General features: G+C 48.6%; 4 protein-coding genes across 4 annotated transcripts; 1 reads left to right on the top strand and 3 right to left on the bottom strand.

The window, feature by feature from the left end:
- The first annotated feature begins 2 nt into the window (after positions 1-2).
- Positions 3-19352, top strand: LOC120956774 (adenylate cyclase type 10-like). The gene is made up of 21 exons (XM_040378500.2): positions 3-249; positions 317-411; positions 480-711; positions 7959-8384; positions 8444-8644; positions 8706-8925; positions 8990-9421; positions 9492-9780; positions 9853-10095; positions 10205-10473; positions 11587-12077; positions 12314-12454; positions 12539-12692; positions 12765-12897; positions 12973-12997; positions 13075-13340; positions 13404-13564; positions 13634-13911; positions 13977-14115; positions 14769-15540; positions 15783-19352. Exons 1-21 carry the CDS (start codon positions 237-239, stop codon positions 15999-16001), a joined length of 5199 nt encoding a protein of 1732 aa, XP_040234434.2. The 5' UTR covers positions 3-236; the 3' UTR covers positions 16002-19352.
- LOC120956776 (juvenile hormone epoxide hydrolase 1-like) lies at positions 726-2272 on the bottom strand. The gene is made up of 2 exons (XM_040378501.2): positions 1470-2272; positions 726-1407 (listed from the first exon to the last, which is right to left on the bottom strand). Exons 1-2 carry the CDS (start codon positions 2224-2226, stop codon positions 776-778), a joined length of 1389 nt encoding a protein of 462 aa, XP_040234435.2. The 5' UTR covers positions 2227-2272; the 3' UTR covers positions 726-775.
- LOC120956777 (juvenile hormone epoxide hydrolase 1-like) lies at positions 2437-4416 on the bottom strand. Its single transcript, XM_040378502.2, has 2 exons — positions 3198-4416; positions 2437-3129 (listed from the first exon to the last, which is right to left on the bottom strand). The coding sequence occupies exons 1-2, from the start codon at positions 3949-3951 to the stop codon at positions 2498-2500; spliced, it is 1386 nt and encodes a 461-aa protein (XP_040234436.2). The 5' UTR covers positions 3952-4416; the 3' UTR covers positions 2437-2497.
- LOC120956778 (juvenile hormone epoxide hydrolase 2-like) lies at positions 4438-6845 on the bottom strand. Its single transcript, XM_040378503.2, has 3 exons — positions 6702-6845; positions 5297-6063; positions 4438-5231 (listed from the first exon to the last, which is right to left on the bottom strand). Exons 2-3 carry the CDS (start codon positions 6045-6047, stop codon positions 4606-4608), a joined length of 1377 nt encoding a protein of 458 aa, XP_040234437.2. The 5' UTR covers positions 6048-6063; positions 6702-6845; the 3' UTR covers positions 4438-4605.
- Positions 19353-19888: the final 536 nt, after the last annotated feature.

The following is a 19888-nucleotide window of genomic DNA, read 5'->3' as shown; positions in this document are numbered from 1 at the left end:
TGCAATTTATTTGTTACGTTTGATGTGCGTGTGTCTTTTTAAATTATGTTCATTTTTAAATCATATTTTAGCTACAAAATTGTGAGAATAATTCAAAAGTTGAAAAAAAACTTCTTGTACTAAAACTAATCCTAGATGTTTGAGTTCTAAAAACCAAATACCCGATCTAGTTAGCTTATTAGTTCACATTTTCCTTCCATTTCGCGACGCATCTACATCGTGTGTTCTGCCCCACAATGTTGGAATTAAGTAAGTTAATTATTTTCTCTTCTTAAAATACCAAATTCTTTAGATCAAGATCATTCCCTCTTTTCAGTGCCATCGTCCATCGTGGATGTCGGGTCGACTCGCCTGAAAAAAGCGGTGGACAAAGAGCTCATCATTACACGATGTCGGAATCGATTGAAAGGGGTAACGGAACCGCTTTTGAGCGTTTCCTTGCAAAACTTCTATATTCACCAAACACCTTAAATTTACAGAAGAAAAATCTGAAAAAATATCTCCCAGAACGGTTCAGCTTCTTGTACCAGTTCCTATGGAATCAGATGCCCTCCAATCTGTACGAGAACATCATCGGCAAGCTGAACAAATCGCACCTGGAGTTCAAAACCAAAGTCATCAGCTCGATGGTACCGGACGAAGTGCTGCACAGCCCGGATGATTACAAAACCACCAAATTCATGACCGCCGTCATGTTTCTCGACGTTTCCGGTAAGCGGCACTGCTTTGTGTTTGTGTGTTTGTTTTTATTCCACCGATCACATCCGTTCGCGCACTAGCGCACATACAGCCGATTCACAAACTGGACAATATCCTTGTAAAGCACCTCGGGCAGTTGCATGGCGGCAAAGTGACCGCCATCGTTGTAGTGATTGCTTTGCATTAAATTCGTAAAGTGTTCCTTCAGTATCCAGTCGGGATATTGGAACAGCTCATGCCGAAATTTGGCACACGCTGCCGGGACATTGGTGGGAATGTTTTCGTACGCCTTGCCAAGCTCGTCCGCGCTGAACGATTCCGCGTACAGTCGTTGCGATGTGGTGATGCTGTCGGTCAGGTAGTAAATCATCACGTTGTCTAGCAGCGCGTCCAGTGAGTAGTGTTGCTCAAGGCCGCCATCTTGCAGGTTGCGATTGGCTGGATTGGTCCAGGTGGAAAACTTCTCCAGAATGTAAGCCGCCAGTCCTATGGGATTGTTTTGCAGGGCCGTACCGATGGTATCGGGTTTGGTAGCTTGCAGGTGTAGGTAGCCTCCCTCCAGAATAAGCTCCACAATCTTTGGCCACGTTGGATGGTAGAAGTCGATGTGCTGTTTCTCAATGAAATAGCTCGGAGCTAAGCTGGAGAGGACCATTTTTCCCATGGTGAGAGGGCTTCCGCTTCCCATGCACATGTTGAGATGAACTCCTGCAAAAGAGAATTGTTGTAACACTAACTCCAAACTTAAATTAAACAAAAATGTAACGTACCCAAAATGTCCTTCTCGAAAAGAATGGCCATCAAATTCCCAATTATCGCCCCCCAATCACCACCCTGAATGTAGAAACTTCTGTACCCTAGGCGTGCCATTAGATTTTTCATAATGACCGCTACCTTGGACGTACTTAGGCCCGGTTTCGAGGATCCCTCAGACCAACCGTACCCGGGCAGACTCGGCACAATCACATCAAACACATACTCCTTATCACTCGTCCGATTGCTCAGCATTGGAATAATATCATAGAACTCCCGAACCGACCCGGGCCAACCGTGCAGCAATAGCAGCGGCACGATACGCTTCGGATTGCGAACCGATTCCAACCTATCACGTATAAAGTGTATATCCAAACCTTGTATCTTGGTTTTAAAGTGAGTGAATCGGTTCAGGTACGCTTGCCGCTCATCCCAGCGATCCAAATAATCCGTTCGCCAGTACTGGACAATTTCTTTCAAACGCTCACTATTGAATCCGTACTGGAAAGCGGCTTCCTCCAGTGGGGCAGTAAGCGATGGTGCATCGTGCAGCTGTTTGCGCAACCGTTCAATCACTTCCAGCGGGTAGGAAACATTAAACGGAACGATCTCCAAACTGCCCCCGTACGGGTCGCCTCCTTCGGGACCCCAGTATTCAAAAAACTCTATATTGTTCGGTAGACGTGGCGTTACGGAGAGTTGCTCGTACGCCCTATAACCGAGTGCGATAAAAATACCGAGCAGAACAAGACCTATTCGTGCTACTATCCCCATCGCTGCTATCGGGAAGCGATACGAAATGCTACTGAGGTGGTAAAGAAGCGACCGATATAGCTCAATGAACTGTTTCGGGTCGGAATTGGGATTTTTGATAAAAACATCGTGCTATCAGCATGCATTAGATTGCGTGGTACAGTGTTAGTGAGGGGTTTCCCAAATAAGATGTATACAGTTTCGGCTCTAATTTGTGACCAGGTAAGCTCATTAAAATTTTACAAATTTATTTGTATTTTTTATCAAACACACTACAAAAGCTCTTTACTTGCTAACCTTCAAACACCTTTTCCACAAATTCCAATATATCTCGGTAGACAACCTTCGGCACCTGCATTACGGAAAAGTGTCCCCCATCATCGAAATGATTGCTCTGCACCAAGTTGTGATAGTGTCCCCGCAAGGCCCAATCGATCGTTTGTAGCACATCGTGCCTAAACTTAGCACATGCCGCCGGTACCAGGTTGGGAATCCGTTCCAACTCACCGGCAAACAGTTCCCGCTTGCTGAACGCTTCCGCATACAGCCTTTGCGAGGTAGTGATACTGTCGGTCAGATAGTAGATCATCAAGTTGTCTAGCAGGGCGTCGAGACTGAACGCTCGTTCAAGACCACCGTCGGGCAGCTTGCGAAACGCTCGGTCGGTTTGGGTGGAAAACTTTTCCAGAATGTAAGCGGCGAGTCCGATTGGGTTGCCGATCAGTGCAGTTCCGATCGTGTCCGGTTTCGTTGCCTGCAGGTGCATGTAACCGGACTCGAGAAGAATTTCCCTAAAGTACGATCCGAGTGGGAAGTAGTAAGGAACGTGTCGCTTTTCCACAAATAATGAAGGAGCAACGCTTGCGATCATCGTTTTCCAAGTGGCGAGAGTTCCTATCACACCGCAGCCAGACTGATGGATGCCTGAAATGGAAGTAGAAGAGGTTATTAGTTGCTAAATGGACCTTAACGCCCTTTGCCTGCAATCTCACCCATAACACTGTCCGGAAAGTATGTCCCCATCATGTCCGTGATCAGTGCTCCCCAGTCGCCCCCATGCACGAAGAACCGCTTGTGACCGATCCGTTCCATCAGGTTCCTCATGACGACGGCCATCTTTTGACCTCCGAAACCCACCTTCGCACTGCCCTGAGACCACCCGAAACCGGGCAAGCTTGGTACGATCACTTCGAAGGTAAACTCACGCTCGGTGGATGGTTCAGTAAGCAGTGGAATGATGTCGTAGAACTCTCGTACCGATCCAGGCCAACCGTGAAGCAGCAGTAGCGGAAGTACCGTTCTCTTCCCAGCCTCCGGACGTACATGGATGTAATGTATGTCCAGACCTTGAATTTGGGCCTTGTAATGTGGATAGCGATTCAGATACGGTTCACGTTCGATGGCCCATTTCGGGAGATACCGTTTGCGCCAGAAATGTACAATTTCGCGTAAACGATTAGTGTTGAATCCATACTCGAAACTGTCGGCATTTTCGAGCGGCTGTTCTAGATGGGGTAGATCCTTTAGTTGTTGTAGGAGCTTCTGGATCGTTCGAGTGTCGATGGAAATATTGAACGATCGTATAGAGGTGTCCTCTTGGTAGGTTGCTCCATCGCCCGGTCCCCAATATTCATCCAGCTGGAGCGTTGGAACGGGCAGAGGGGTAGTCAATTCTCGATAGTACGAATACCCCGCCAAACTGACACATCCTACAAACAGGCAAAGAAACTGTGTCCCGAGTCCCATTGCTCCCCAGATTTGACTGATCTGTGGGATCCATGCCGGGTTTTGTTGGTGTGTGTCTGTGTGCCGGTGACGCTTGATTTACGCACTACCATGCAAGGCACCAATAGTGCAGCGTCATCGTTTAGGCTTGTTGGGAGATAAGCGCGAGAGCGAGAAAGAGATGTTGAGACACAGTTAATTGAACCTGGGTGAACTAACTATGGGAAACATTGGTTGGCACGGTTAGTTCAATCTTGCTGGTGCGGGATTTAGTTCATGTTCTAAAACGCGACGTACTATTCATACCTTTTTTCCCATTCTCCAACAAAGAAGAAGATAACCGAATCCCATGCTCTATTTACGATACATTGCAGCTGCTTCGTTCCTCACTTATTCAATCCGATATGGAGCACGTGTATAACCTTTGTCCAGGTTACAAAATGCAAGTTGTTTGTACTTGACTGATAAGAAATTATTTATCAGCGCGCAGAGCAGAACTAAACACTCTTTTAACGATTTATCGTGTTCATGTTTATTCACGTAACAAAACGCATTGCTCCACTTCGATGGTCCAGCAGGGCGGAGTTTTTTAATACAAAATTCTAACACACCAATCAACACCCCTCCCATTGCTTACAAGTTTTTGCAGCTTATTATGCTTTCAATGCCCTGTTCTCACTTCTGAATCGAGGCAATGAACGCCACGAAATCTTTGTACAGCACCTCGGGCAGCTGCATGGCCGCAAAGTGACCGCCATCCTCGAAATGGTTGCTCTGAACCAGATTGGTAAAGTGATCCTTCAGCACCCAATCGATCTGCTGGAACAGCTCGTGCCGGAACTTGGCACAGGCGGCCGGCACTGCAGTCGGAATGCGATCGATCTCCTTCTTCAGCTCGTCCGATGCGAACGCCTCGGCGTAGATTCGCTGCGACGTGGTAATGCTATCGGTCAGATAGTAGATCATCACGTTGTCTAGCAGTGCGTCGAGGCTGAAGTATTTCTCGAGCCCACCGTCCGGCAGATTGCGATAGGCCGGATTGGTCCAGGTGGAGAACTTCTCCAGTATGTAGGCGGCCAGGCCGACCGGATTACCCTGCAGCACCGTACCGATCGTGTCCGGTTTGGTGGACTGTATGTGCATGTAGCCCGTTTCTTCGATGATGTTAGCGAACTTAGCGCTCAATGGGAAATAGAAATCGGTGTACTGCTCATCGATAAACAGCGAAGGCTTTAGGGCGGCAAGGAACATCTTTGGGTAGGACAGTGGCGTCATGATGGAGCACATGTTGAGATGAACACCTGCAATAAGCAAACGAGCAATTATTCAGAATGCTCGTCAAGGAGGAGAGCGTGTTTCCCATTACCCAGTACGTTGCTCTGGAAGTAGGTGGCAATGTAGTTCCCGATCAGCGATCCCCAGTCACCGCCCTGGATGTAGAACTGTTCGAAGCCGACGCGACTCATCAGATTTTTCATCACGATCGCCACCTCCGACGGGCTTAGGCCCTTTTTGGCGCTGCCCTGCGACCAGCCGTACCCGGGCAGGCTCGGTACAATCACCTCGAACACAAAGTCCTTATCCTTCGAGCTGGTCGTCAGCAGGGGGATGATGTCGTAAAACTCGCGCACCGATCCGGGCCACCCGTGCAGTAGCAGCAGCGGCAGAACCTTCGTACCGGCCGGCACCTTCGGCTTCACGTGAATGTAGTGAATGTTGAGGCCCTGGATCTGGGTCTGGAAGTGGGGGAACTTGTTGAGGAACTTCTCCCGCTCGCTCCATTTGTCCAGGTACGTGGTGCGCCAGTACTTGAGGATGTCCTGCAGCCGGTTCGTGTTGAACCCATACTCAAAGGCAACCCCGTCGAGCGGTGGCGTTAGCTTGGGCACGTCCGTCAACTTGCCGCGCAGCTTCTCGATCACTGCCGCATCGTACGACACCTTGAACGGTTTAATGCTCGTGTCCTCCCTGTACTGTTTCACATCTCCCGGGCCCCAGTACTGTTTCATGTTCAGATCGGGGACAGGCATCGGTGCAGTAAGGTTGCGATACTGCTTGAAGACCACGGCTGTGGCCAGCGAAATTCCCACGAACAAAACTCTCAACATAAAGCCCATCTTGAAAAGGAGAAACCTGTAAATATGAGAAGCAACGCGAACGAATTAGTACGAAAAGGCAACCGCACACATTCACCTACTCTCCCCCTTTGACCTTTGTGGGGTGGATAAGACAAGCCGATAAGGCAACGCGTATGAGGCTCAGGGTGCGCTAAGGTACTAAGATAAGGCGATAGATGATGAGCGGGTGCGCGGATTGTACGCGAGATCATGCTGACACAATGCTCGATAGCGCGCTGCACGGAACATGCAACACCGTTTGAAGCATTTTTGATTTTTTATTCCTATGCAATTATGAGAAAAACACTAAACAATAATGAAGTTGTTTCGTGTAGCTAATGGGGTACCTGGAGAACATAATGGAGGAAAAAATTGCTCGCCACTGAAAATGATTTAATTTCGACCATGATGCAGCATTTGGCCGCACTTAGTTGAGGGGCAGTTGTCAAGAAGCAAAACAAAAAACCCATTGGCGGGATTTTCTTGCAGGTTTTGGGGAATTTGCCTTGGCAACGGTATGGTGGCCTTGACAACGAGAATGTTGTTTGCAGCATACTAAAAGCCGTGCATTTTATCGATTTCTTGTTCTGTGTTATATTCGTTTGTTTAGAGCTTAAAGAAAATTAAAAGGAGTAAGTTAAAACCCCCACTTACCGAATAGCACAATGACGGAAAGATTACCCGACCTCGATGATTGTACCGACACTGGAAACGGGAAGGGAGAAAAAAAGAACCGCGTAAACAGCAAGTTCCCGTACCTGCCTCTTCAGCGGCGAACTTATAAATGACGCGCCTCGTGCATGCGTATGCGTTCGCCGGTATTAGAAAACCGTTTGTGGGTTGATCGTAAAGTTGCTGTTCATGGCGTTACGGTTTTGCACCTTTCGTAAAATGTTTACCATTGAATGTTAACACTTTGGTTAATAAAAAAGGTGTATGAAACGCCATAACTGGCTAATTATTTTTTAAATTTATTTAGAGAAAAAAATGAAATATATTAATTTCACAAAAATTACATTAGGTTATTTGAAACCAATTTTGTAACACGTAATTTTAGCGACCAAAATATAAAAAATAAATATAAAAATAGCAAAAGATTGCGAGAATGAAAAATGCGCCGTTAGGACATAACAAATGCTTAAATTGGACGAGGTGGTTGTGCAAAATCTCATGACTTACATTAAAATAAAATTTGTATCTAAATATTTGACTGAAAATAATCAGGACTACTTTCAATCAGCTTTTTTAATAGATGCTGCTTGAATATTAAGTGTTTTTTAAATTATATTTAATTTAGTATATTTTACTAAAAACCCAAACTTTTCGTATTTTTACAAAAATCAAACATTGATGAATTTATTTATAATAGAATTTATTTGAAATGGACAAACTATTTTTAAATTATTGAAATTATTTTTCTATGAGGTAACTTTCTATTCAAACTAACATAAAAATCAAACGGGCCTGAAACCAACACAATGACAGACTCGGTTAGACAGATTGATTTGTTCCAGCTATTGATAAAAGTACTATAATATTATGCAAATTGATTTGGACCGATTTCATGATCTATAGATAACTAATTAATACTGGCAAGATGAAGTTTCTGCTTTACCAGCCAAATCCGAATTACATGGAAAATAGGCTTTGTTTTTTTTGCGCAAATCATTGCTTGATTGCACTAACACTAGCAAAATATTGGTTCTTAGCTAGATCGCTTAGGCAGTGCTCTAGCAGCGTCGTGCTCGTCATTGGTTGACGCGACACTATGAGCGCGCATTAGAGTAGTAGAACATGTGTGATGTAGAACGAATGTTTACGATAACGAATATATCCGAAGTGGATGATTTGATTTGTTTAATTATGATTCATGATTCACAAAATTTTACATATTTTTCATTGTTTCACTAGGGTTCACCGATCTGTCCGAGCTGTACAACAATCCCGAAAACGGAGGAGCGTCTAAGCTTTCCCAAGTGCTCAACACGTACCTCGGTGGGATAGTGCATGAAATATTGGGCCATGGTGGAGACATCCTCAAATTCTCCGGCGACGCCATCCTGGTACTGTTCACAGCAAACTCCTCCGTCTCGCTGCCGGACGCCATCCATCGGGCGATTGATACGGCTATCATCATTCAGCTTTCCTACGGGCGCTACAAGACGGACGTTGGGGTAACGTTACGCATCAAGATCGCTATTTCCGCCGGGGAGGTACACTTTTCGCTGGTGGGAACGCAAGCCTTCTCCCATTACGTGGTCGCTGGGCAGCCGGTGTGGAAAGTGAAGATGGCCGAACGAATCGCATTGGCCGGAGATATCATCGTGACGTACTATGGTATGGAATAATAAGATGTTTGGAGCATGTATAGAAGAAATAATATTGTCTATCCACAGCCTGGAGCTACATACACGACAACGAGTACGTTTGGGAGTCGTGTGCGGACAAGCTGCACCTGAAGATCAAAGGGTTCACTAGCTATTGGCGGTCGGCGAAGCGGTTAAATTTCAGCGAATCGTCCTACTGGGACGATCAGGAAGATGAAGATCCTATGGAGCAGGACGATTCAATCAAAATTGACAGTGAAATGCTTGCCAGTAAGGATTTAACAGGTATGTTTCGAGCAAAATAGTAATCATCTACGTTTTTCAACTTCAGTTCGTCCACGGCTCAAGTACGTAACGCCACACGTTGTGTCGTCCTCGCTGCAAAAGTTCCTGATCAAGCCCGTGCTGAATGCGGTCGAAAACAACGAACCGCTGGAGCTGCTGACCGAGATGCGTCAAATCGTGACGGTGTTTCTGAACATCGTCCTGAAGCCGCGCGATGTCGTTGAGATGATCAAGGAAATTAATTCCATTTTTACCACCGTTTGCAAGTAGGAAAGAAGAGCTAGTGTTGTGATTTAGAACGGAATTAAATGGCTCTTTATTCACCTTCAGAATTGTCGACAACTACGAAGGGATCGTGAACAAGCTGTCGCTCTTCGACAAGGATGTAATGTTTCTGATCATCTTCGGGCTGCGCGGGCTGAAGCACGAGATGGACAGCCAGATCGCGCTGCACTGTGCGTGCGAGATACAGGAAACGTACGCGAAAAACCCTTCCATCATTTCGTCCTCGATCGGCATCACGACCGGCATCGCGTACTGCGGCATCGTTGGCCACACGGTGCGGCGCGAGTATTCCGCGATCGGGGTGGACGTGAACAAGGCGGCCCGGCTGATGATGGCCTACCCGCACAAGGTGACGTGCGACAAGAGCACGTTTATGATGAGCAAGCTGGATCCGGCCCACTTTACGCTGCAGGACGCCATCCAGCTGAAGGGTTTGCACAACGTGGGCCCAATCTACGAGTTCCGGGAGTTTATTGCGTAAGTTGCGATGCGTAATTAGCGTAAGTTACGAATGAATTATTTGGTTACTATGATCTTCCTTGTACAGGGAACGCGAGCTTCTAAAACCGATGGTATACAACTATCCGCTGGTCGATCGGGATCAGTTTATAGAAATCTTTCAGGAAATGATTGAAGATGGGCTAGTGATTGCCCAACAGACGGTACAATGCACTCGCGCAGACTTTCCAGCGGATCAGTGGATTCAAAACTGCCTTCTGATACGGGGCGAAGGGCAGATGGGCAAAACGAGGCTCATCAACGAGTTCTTCTACATCGCGCTACGTAACAAACACATCAGCTCGCTATGCTTTTCGCTTAGCCTTAAAGACTCCAAGGTAAGCTTGGGTGTATTATTTTATTTTTTTGTAATTAAATCAAAGCGTTCCTCATTTTTTTCCATTCTACAGAAACCATTTTCCGCGGTAAGCCTTTGCATTTCGCGGCCGCTCGGATTTACCGAAACGATCACGACCGCGACACGGCAAAACCGCATGAAGCTGTACCTGCGCGAGCATAGGCTGGAGCAGCACGTGTCGCTGCTGAACGAAATCCTCGGCACGAGCTTTAACGAAACGCCGGCGACCGCCGCCCTTGGCCCAGCGGAAAAGGATGCCGCCCGAAAGGAACTGTTTCGCTTCCTCTGCCAGAAGGTAACGCGCTGCGCATTGCATACCCGCCGGGCGCAGAGCAGCGTACGCGTACACTCATTTCAAAATCAATTCTGTTTCTGTTTCCCCCCTTCCCCCCATACATCATAAGACGTTCCAAAATCTATGGGTGCTGATTATCGACGACGCCGAGTTTATGGACGACGAATCGTTCGACCTGTTCGACGTGATCTGGGAAATGCCGCAGATCATTACGGTGCTGACGGTGGGCTACCAGAAGCGGCTCAGCCCGGTGCGCGTGCGCGTACTGGACAGCCCGCATGTGTGCCAGGTAAAGCTGCCGCCGATCGAAACGCTGCTGCACAAGGCGGTCGCCTGCCAGTTTCTGAACGTCAATGCAATACCGCTCGATCTGGAAAGGTAGGTGTAGTGGAGAGGACGGCGTCTAACGCTTCGTTCTGAATCGGCTGCCCGGGCTGCTGAATGGGGACGCTGCGGTGTCACGTGTCGGCATTACAAGGGGGGGGGGGGGATGACGATGTAGAGGGTGGCCGGGGTCGCTGTTGAGTAAGGGAGGCGTTTGAAAAATAGCGTTTGTTTTTATTTGTGAATCGTGTTTCTGGATCAACAGCAATCTGCCCATGTGCTGCTGGTCACGCCGCACGTGACGCCCCTTCGGAACGGGCTGCACACGTTTGGCATGTTTTATAATCGTTCGCTTGCTTGGGGGTAGGAGGGAGACCAGCATGGGCATTGTGGATGGCTGTGGGAAGAAGGTTAGTTATTGAGTGCGAACGTGAGTGCATCGATTTGCACGCCATTAGAACGAAAAACAAAGGGACGGCGAGTGTTGTGCCTCGACGGCGCGCTTGTTTCGTCACCATCTATGGGCGGCTAAGGATGCTCTTACACCATCGTATCCTCACATAACGCTTGCGCTAGAAAAACTAGTTGAAAAATGCATCGTGGAGAGAGAGAGTGCATGTGTTTGTGTGTGTCTGTGTTGTGCTTCTAAAGTATAGGGAAATCGATTTCTAAATGCAGCCATACCGGCAGATGCCGGTAGCGTATGTTTGAAGCGTACCCGGGCCTGCGTTGTTGCGTGATCTAGTGTGATCGAACTTGACAAAGCACCGTTTTTTGGTCATTACCATACCAGTCCACTCTGGAGGCACATAGCGGTAGATTCTGACCGGCACAGCTAACTGGTGCAGGGGAAATGAAATTGCAAATCCATGTGCTCAACAGTGCAAACCGGGCCGGGTCAATCTAGTTCCCTCCTCTTTGCTGTATGTCTGTGATATAAGTGGCCCCCGAAGACGTGGGCATTAAAACATGGAAACCAAAACGGGCGTACCGTTACAGTACGGCGCCACGTTGTGGCGATTGTGTAATAGTGCGCAAGATGTGCGTAAGCGCAACAGCGCAAACCCACATAACACGGTTCCGCAAGGCCTGTTTGCGCGATCAAAATCAGCATGGGTTACTAATGCGTCCCGGTTTCCTGGGTTTTCTTCCCCGGCTGCGTCACAGGCTGCTGCATACGATCAGCAACGGCAATCCGGGCTGGATCAACACGTTCCTGCTGTGCCTGCGCCAGAGCGGCCTCCTGCGCATCAAGCGCATGGGCTACAGCGCGGCCCAGGCGGACGGGTACGTGTTCTGCGAATCGTCCTTCCTGCACCGGGACAGCATCAAGTCGAGCAGTACGCTCCGGCCCAGCCTGTCCGACTGGCGGCTGTTCGAGTCGTCGTTCGACAGTGGCGACCCGCTGCTCTACCCGGGCGAGGAGACGCCGTCCCTGTTCAACAAGATCGTGGACGTCGCGTACCTGGCCGGGCCGGTCGACACGAAGGATTACTACACCTCCCGCAACCTGGAAGCGTTCCATCTGATGCTGTACGATTCGCTGTCCGCGTTCGAGCAGCTCGTATGCAAATGTGCCGCCTTTTTGGGGCAGAAGTTTTTGCGCGCCTCGCTCATGTACACGATGGCGACGGAGAGTGAATGGGAGGTGGCGATCGGTAAGTAGCGGTTGGAAGTAGGAAGTTTTTTTTTTTTTTTTTGGGATTGATCAGCTTAGGGCAAAAGAGGAATCCGTTGGCTCGTTTGCAATTCGTCTAGCATACGCTGCATGCAGATGCAGTAGACGAGGAACAACTCCCACCCCGCTGGGGAGCTCAATTTCAATTGCTGATCGTGGGGGGGATGGGTTACCGAAAGTTTTGGCTAAATTTGGCCGTCTGCCCCCGTCCGCCAGCAATGAAGAAACTGTTTGACCTTCAAATCCTATCGTGCGCAATCGGCGACTTTAGCGAAGGCTTCCGGTTGGCGCAGAAAAACGTGAACAGCAGCTGGCTGGAGAGTGGGGAATGTGCCTGCATTGCGCTGGAAGTTGATCGTAAGTGCGGGAAGGTGTAGAGAGAGAGAGCGAGAGAGTAGGTTAGTAACAGTTGCAAACTGATGATATTTAAATGATGATTAGGAACCTGCAAGGATCTGCCCAAGTACGCGGTGTGCGGATATTCCAAGTTTAATTCCAGCGAGTTCCACAGCACGGTGTACAATCTGGTGACGGAGGAACAGAAGAAGCAATACCACAGCAATGCGCTCGAGTTTATTGAAAGTGAAACGAAAAAGTTGGTACCTTGTTGGAGAAGACCTTCTCGTTGTAAACCATTTTTAACAACGATGTTCCATTCACACTGTAGATGCAACTCGTGCGGAGCGGTGCCGTTCAAGAATTTGCTGAGCAGTGAAGAAACGTACGAGGTGCAGGTTGGGTGTCGGAACTCGGAAGCTTCCGGGGATGGCAATGAGATGCTGTTCCAGAGTAGCACAAGCGTAAGAGCGACTCACACGAACCAGATTTAAATAATGCTAATTCGTTAAAAAGCTACTTTCTCTTTCTTTCTCCAGCGTTTTTCGTTGTACTCCTCCCAGCGTAAGTCTTCGTATTATTTTTTCTTCAATTTTTCACCAACGCACCACGTCCTTCCAAATGCTTGAAATGTGTTTTAGAATCCATCATCTTTGACTGCTTCCGACGGCGCCGCAGCTCGTCGCGCCGTGCACCGGTCCTGAGCTACGGTGCGTACAGCTTCGTCAACTGCACCTGCAACATGATCCTGTACAACATGTTCAGCGAGATCGTGCTGCACAGCCGGGGAGCCGGTATGCTAGAGAAGTGCGTTGAGGCGATGATCGAATGGGCCCGCATCTGCATCAAGCTGTCCAACATCCCGAAAGCGATCGCCATCCTGGAGGAGGCGGAGAAGTTAATGGCGGTATGGGTCATCATCTTCAACCCAGTGGATAAGTTTTGATAACAGTTTTGATATGCTTTGCAGAGTATTGATACGGTAGAAAACATTGCGCTCGTAACGTATCTGAGGGGCCGTCTGTACACGGTGAAGGCGCGTGGGAAGTACTCCTTGGAGCAGTTTGAGCGTGCCCTGGAGCTGTACTACCGTGCCGCTCGTACATTGGGAATGGATTTTCCACGCCAACGGTAATGTTGCTGGGTCGTGCGATCATCCCTTCCTTGATGTCTCTGTACACTCTTGATGCTTTCCTTCAGTTCGCTCGTTCGTCTAAAGAGCAAATACTACTTGGCGAAGGTGAAATCGTACCTCAATCCTACCGGCAAGGAAAAAAGCCGCTCCAGCAAGAGTTTGTTCTACAGCTTGATCGTGTCCCAGATCGCCAGCTGCTTCAACGGGATGCACAAGCTGTTCGTGAAGCTGCGCGACTGGGACCGGGCCGCGCTGGCAGCCATCTGGGGCCTGAAGCATGCGTTGCGCCATCGCAAGGGCAGCACGGTGCTGGTGAAATCGTTTGCCAACTTTTTCCACACAGGTAGTGGTGGTGGTTTGTTGCCAAAATTGCTGTAATTTTGAAGACTTACTTTTTCCACCCCAAAGCATACCACGTTGGCTACTCCGAAAGTATCGCGTGGATGCAGGAACGTTCGCTGGAGATTGTGGCTGAAAACGTTCACCGAATCGATGCCGACTATCTGGATGCGGTGGTTCGCTTCTATACGGCGCTGTTTCGTTGCCAGTAAGACCTTTCGTTGAGATTCATTCATATGAATCATCAGTGATGAGTGATTCGAATCTCGAATCGACTCTTCAAAGATTCAGGAATCTCCCAGGATTCATGAATCCCGAATGAATCTCCAAGGATTCATGAATCTCGATAGATAAATGAATCTTCAAAGATTCTTTAATCTATTATATTCATAAATCTATCAAAATTCATATATCTCCAGGGATTCATGAGTCTCTAGAGATGTAAGTTTTTAAAAATATTAACTTTGAGCGATTCCACCTAACAACATGTCCGTCGTGGATTCAAGCCTCGCATGGACTGTCTCCTCTTAGAAAAACAAACTATCCGGCTGCATGGTACTTGCCAAGAAGTCTCGAAAGCCTGTATAGGCTGGCATGACCACGTAGGTTGTTACGCCAAAAAGAAGATTACTGAGAACCTCAAGCTCTATGAATCTTTGGAGTTGTATGAATCCCTTGAGATTTGTGAATCTTTTGAAATTCACGAATCTTTTGAAATTCACGAGACTTTGAAGATTCATGAATTTTTGCAACCGAGATTCTGATTCATTCAATCATTTCAAATATTCATTCAGATTCACGGAATCTGAATCAAATTTACCCAACACTAGTTATGAGCTTCTCTTCCCATCATTTCCGCAGGACCTTACGCTCGAAGAAGATACTCTCGATCGAGCTCGGCAAGGTGGTGCTGCACATTAACGACAAGCTGCAGCAACAGTCGGCTGAATGGGACATCATACCGATACTGTGCGAGCTGCTGCTCTCCCACCGGCGCATCGCCGAAACGGTACAAACGCTCTGGGCACTGCAGCAACTGATCGTGCATCAACAGTCGAGCCCAACGGGGCACATCTGGTACTATGCGATCTGTCTCGACGTGCTGCTCGACACGAGCTGCTGCATCGAGACGTACCGGCGGAGCGAGAACTTTTACTACAAAAATCGCGAATCGTTCCTGGCCCAGCGGGATGGGTTTGCGAGCGCCCGGCTCTTTGCCAACCTGTGGCTGTGGTGCGTCCGGTACGGTGCCTGGGTGGCGGCCGACAACTGGCTGGCGCTGCTGCGCGACCACTTCGTGCTGAGCGCGTACGATTCGACGATCAACATCAACACGGCGGTGCGCATCCTGGAGGGTATGGTGCTGACCCTGATCAACCACATCGAGGCGCGCAACACCGCCCAGATACGGCGGGTGCGGGCCAGCATCGAGACGCTGCTCGGCAGCGTCGAGCAGGCCCTCGCCGTCAACCGCAATCACGTGGCGCGGTTCGAGCTGATGCGCATCTACTACCGGCAAGTGGTGGACCCGCGGGCCGGCGGTACGGTGCGCCGGGAGTTGGCCGCGGCCGCCAAACGGGCCCACCAGCGGAACGACCGTCTCTGCCACGATCAGATCGAACACACGGCCAAGGTTTGTAAGTGGTGGGCGGGTGGGTTGGGTGGGTTTGGGGTTGGAGTGTTTGTTTCGTTATGTGACCTGCTGGTGTAATGTCTTAGGCAACACCGGCGCGTTACGTATTGTGTAGCTCTTTCCTTACCTTCCCTTTCTTCTTTCCTTTCCTTTCACACTGTTGGGTTTCCTTTTTTCCGGTTCCCGTCGAACACACACACACGTACACACGTACACACGCACCCGCACACACACACACCCAGTTTTGGCAGCGGGAGCTGACGCCGGCGCTGGAAAACTTCTGGCTAGATCACGCTGCCGGAAGTGATCGCAGCGACGGGGCGAGCCGCAACCAGAGCTTCGCCGCCGGGCCCGCGTTCGGCATCGGCAACGAGCAGCTGTACGATTATGCGAGCTGTATACTGAATCACGAACGAATCTATCCTTATTCAATGCCATTGCCAAGAGCCCGGTTCCGATGAATGAATAAGCAATCGGGCTGTCCGGAAGATGTCATGCCCCGAAACAGCCACCGATCCACCGTCCCGGCCCATACCCACCGCACCGCACGCTTCGTTCACCCTTCCCATCCGCGGCCCTTCGCTGCGGCATGCTGACCGCTATTGCTGTAACTTATACGCGATTGAGTGTGTGTGTTTGTGTGCGGTTGATGCTGAAGAGTGGGAGAATAATTTGAATTTTTATCAATGCGTGTGTGGTGTGTGTGTGTGCGCTTAGTTTGGGCGCAGGCGAAGAAGAAGAAGACAAAGAAGAAGAAGAAGAAGAAGAAGAAGGGGATGGCGTGGAACGTAGAAGAAAGAGTGGACGAAGAGAGGACGAATCGTATCCGCTGGCATTGGTGTTGGTAACGGTTCTCCCGGGAGCTCCGCCGGGCCGGGCCGAAATTAGACATACGTGTTGTCCTGTTCCCATGTCCCCGTGTAGTGGTGATGGTGTTGCTGGTGGTGGTGGTGGTGGGTATGTTTGATAAATTTTACATGAGCAAGCAACAATCGCCGCTGTTCGTCCCGTTTTTGGATATCCTTTCCTTTTTGCGCCGGTCGGCTTGTTTCTGGAGCATGTTTTGCGCTCCTCCACCCAAATCCCCGCGCTCGTTTTATGTGCATGCTTCCCACCCTTCGCTTGTTCTGCGTGTGCGTCGATTAGTGCGTGTGCCCCTGTGCGTGCAATTATTTCGTACCTCTTCGCTCGGGCAGTCGCTCTCCAAAACCAGTCGTCGTTCGCGTTGCTATCGGCGGATGAATCATAATTAAATGCAGATCGGCACCACCGTTCCTTTCCACGTTCCACTGTTCGATAGAACAAAGAAAAAAAAGAGGAAGACATAGTGACATGCGTTACGCATGACGACGCCCCAGGTGGGGGGAGGCGACCCATCCTGCGCATTAGCCATACGGCACGCAACTCGCTTGACGCAGTCGGCGCAAAGTTTAAGTGCGTATACATTGACTTTGAAACTTGTAAAGCAGCCCGCCGCGCAACGCTCGCTTCACTCCCTACCCCGGACATTACCCCCCACTTACGCTCTCTTTCAGATTCTGTCTGTAGACGGGGCAGATTTTTTGGGACATTTTTGTGCCCTGGGTGTTGCTAACTCGAACCGGATGTGAGCCAGTGAGCCGGAGTCTAGGTTGCATAAATTACACTTGAACTTGTATCTATACATTCCCCTCCTCTTCCTGCGTCCCAAACCCCTCTGGGAGCCCTTTGCGAACTTTGTTTGGTGCAGCAGCAGCAGCAGCAGCAGCCGAACCGGGTTACATGTGTGTTTGTCCTTGTCCTCTAGAAGCATCGCTCGTACTTCCGCAGTAGTGCTTTCGGGCAGCCTAGCCTAGTTTGCTGCCCGGTTCGTCTGGAAAGGGGCTGCTGGGGAGCGGGGTGGAAGCCATTTACTTGCGGCCGATTAAATTCAAATTCAAACGCAGCTGAGCACACGCTCGGTACGTACGGTAAGCGCGCCGCCGACCGGATGCATACGTACGCATGCACGCGCCAAGTGCGTCCGAGCGGGTGGCGCGTTTCCCGATTTCCCTCCCTCCCAGCCAGGCGCGGTTTTTGTGTGTGCACGGAAAGGGGTGACACTTCCTCAAAACATTGGTTTTTTAGTATTCCAAGGGTAGTGGTGCACCATGCAACCATGATTGCGCAGTAAACAGCAGGCCTTACCACGCACAATTACTGGCCCCTAATATTAATGCACCTTAATAAGGCCAGAAGGGAGTAGCGAGAGCAGAGAGAGAGCGCGAGGGAGAGTGACAAAAAAAAATCCGGCGAAACAAAACGGAAGGAAGTGTACGCGCGTGTGCGCAGACCACTTCGCAGCTGCATTGATGTATTTAAATTGCTCCTGTTGTGGCTTCATCAAGGATTCAAGGATTTCTGAATGAGTTACTTCGCCGGGTAGTGGAGCAATCGTCGGAGGGAGGGGGCTGAGGGCTGCAGATGATGACGATACGGATCGCATTCGGCAAGGCGCGATGACGCTGCACGATCGATCCATGATCGTGAAAGTTGTGCGATGTGCGCATTGTTTGCGGAAGACATGTTTTTGCGTGGCGGCGTGTGTTTCCGGAAGGGGGGAGAGCACCAGTGATCGAAGGGTGGAGAGCGGTATCGGTGCAGTCTGCTGGAGCCGTGCCTCTCGTAGAATGTTCTTGGTAGGCATTGTGGGATGTGCTGTTTTGTTTTCTTTTCATATTCTGCAAATTCTCCAATAGCTGCAATCAAACGGAACTCAAAACAAACATTCCCATTGAGATTCTACCGAAGAATTCCTCCCGAAACTCTAATTGCTTAACGGTTTGATAAGCCTTGGTGCGTGCGATTATACAACACGTGATATAATTGGCTAAAGCCAATTGAATAGCCAAACCTCTAGATAAATGTAAAATTAAATTGTAAATTAAACAGTAGTAGGCAGCACAGACTCGGCACACGTGCCACGTGGACCGAGGTGGTCTTACGGTCGTGCGCCACCGGTCCCGCCGGAGTTCATCATCGAGAGGAAAGGTCAAATGGCAGTGTGTCGCGATTGGTATTTGAATCTAGCGTACAACTATTGCCGCACCTTGGCCTGCCATGGTACTGCTGGTATGGTGTGGTGCGGTGCGACTAGGTTGCATTATTAAGTAACCCCGCCACCATATTGCCGGGTAGTTGGATGCCGCTGTTGCTGGGCATGTCGTTATGTCACGTTGCCCAGCAGTTATCAATGGTGTTGTATGCAAATTTACAAGATACTAAGCGACCGATGTGCGTAGGAAATGGCCGGATGCTGTGATTCAGTAATCACTGGTGTAGTATCTGTTGTTTTGCCTCTTGAGTGTTGTTGTTTTTTTTTTTGGCTTATTGATTCATCTTTTTGGTGTTTTGCCAGGCCTCCATTAGGCTACAAAGGGGGTTAGCTAACTGATTTGTGTTCATCAATAGACAAATAACAGGGTACATACTGAATACTGAAATCAGAACCGGCACAATGCTTATCACTGTCGTTTCCATAATCCGTAGCCTCTTGTAAGGTCACACTGGCGTCATCCGGCAATGAGAGGTCTGGAAGAGATGACGTTTAGTGGAATATGTAAATGACTCTCACGGGCACAGTGTTAAGATAGTGGATAAGGGCAAGGATTTTTAATCGAGTTCCTAGATTTTTTCAGGATCATCGATTCGTTTGACATTAATAAGCTGTTAGTAGTAAATACCAGGATTAGTAGTCATATCCACATCCGAGGGAACGTCTAGATGGGAACTGATACTGATACGGAAGATGAAAGCCAACAGCCAGCAAACCAAGATCGACAGCGAGAAGAAACCAATGTTTTATCTCTAAAAAACTGAGTAAATCTTCTCCTAAATACTAAGAAAAACTTCTCCTAACTACGGAGAAAAACGTATTCAAAAATGCTCTCTTTCTCATATTTTCTCTTCAAAGTGATCTAAAAGAAACTCTCACGCTAGGCTACTTTACTTACAAATACGAACATTATTTAAATAAGGGATTCTTTTCAATATCTAGAAATAATCGATGCATGTAGAATGCATACTTAATCTTTAATCTTCGAAATCTAAGACTATTGCAAGATTGCAAGTAGACCTTCAATTGAAATTGTGAATAGACTTCTGCTTCATTGTATCAAAGTAATTGACTACGGAACCAACGGTAGTGGTCGCCCTTCCCAGTAATCGCTCTTTTTGTCACGTGTCACGTGTTACGCGTATCGTATCGTATATTGCGTTACGTTACGCTACGTTACGTTCATGTAATAGTCGATTTCCTTCTAATCTTGCAAAAGTGAATTATCATCATCGTTTAACACTATCATGCTCGATTCGAATCGATCGATTTTGA

The sequence above is a fragment of the Anopheles coluzzii genome, chromosome 3 (genome assembly GCF_943734685.1).
Source record: "Anopheles coluzzii chromosome 3, AcolN3, whole genome shotgun sequence".
Taxonomy (NCBI): domain Eukaryota; kingdom Metazoa; phylum Arthropoda; class Insecta; order Diptera; family Culicidae; genus Anopheles; species Anopheles coluzzii.
The sequence above is the reverse complement of the archived record's forward strand: the minus strand, read 5'-3'. Positions and strand labels throughout refer to the sequence as shown.

What these genes read in the sequence shown, in the direction of transcription:
- LOC120956778 (XM_040378503.2), bottom strand. Translation starts at nt 6,047, where the DNA reads ATGGGCTTTATGTTGAGAGTTTTGTTCGTGGGAATTTCGCTGGCCACA. An exon ending in CTTCCAGAGCAACGTACTGG is followed by an intron (nt 5,232 to 5,296) that starts GTAATGGGAAAC and finishes TGCTTATTGCAG; the next exon opens with GTGTTCATCTCAACATGTGC.
- LOC120956777 (XM_040378502.2), bottom strand. Translation starts at nt 3,951, where the DNA reads ATGGGACTCGGGACACAGTTTCTTTGCCTGTTTGTAGGATGTGTCAGT. An exon ending in CTTTCCGGACAGTGTTATGG is followed by an intron (nt 3,130 to 3,197) that starts GTGAGATTGCAG and finishes CTTCCATTTCAG; the next exon opens with GCATCCATCAGTCTGGCTGC.
- LOC120956774 (XM_040378500.2), top strand. An exon ending in TTCGCTTCCTCTGCCAGAAG is followed by an intron (nt 10,096 to 10,204) that starts GTAACGCGCTGC and finishes ATACATCATAAG; the next exon opens with ACGTTCCAAAATCTATGGGT. An exon ending in AGGCGGAGAAGTTAATGGCG is followed by an intron (nt 13,341 to 13,403) that starts GTATGGGTCATC and finishes TATGCTTTGCAG; the next exon opens with AGTATTGATACGGTAGAAAA.
- LOC120956776 (XM_040378501.2), bottom strand. Translation starts at nt 2,226, where the DNA reads ATGGGGATAGTAGCACGAATAGGTCTTGTTCTGCTCGGTATTTTTATC. An exon ending in TTTCGAGAAGGACATTTTGG is followed by an intron (nt 1,408 to 1,469) that starts GTACGTTACATT and finishes TCTCTTTTGCAG; the next exon opens with GAGTTCATCTCAACATGTGC.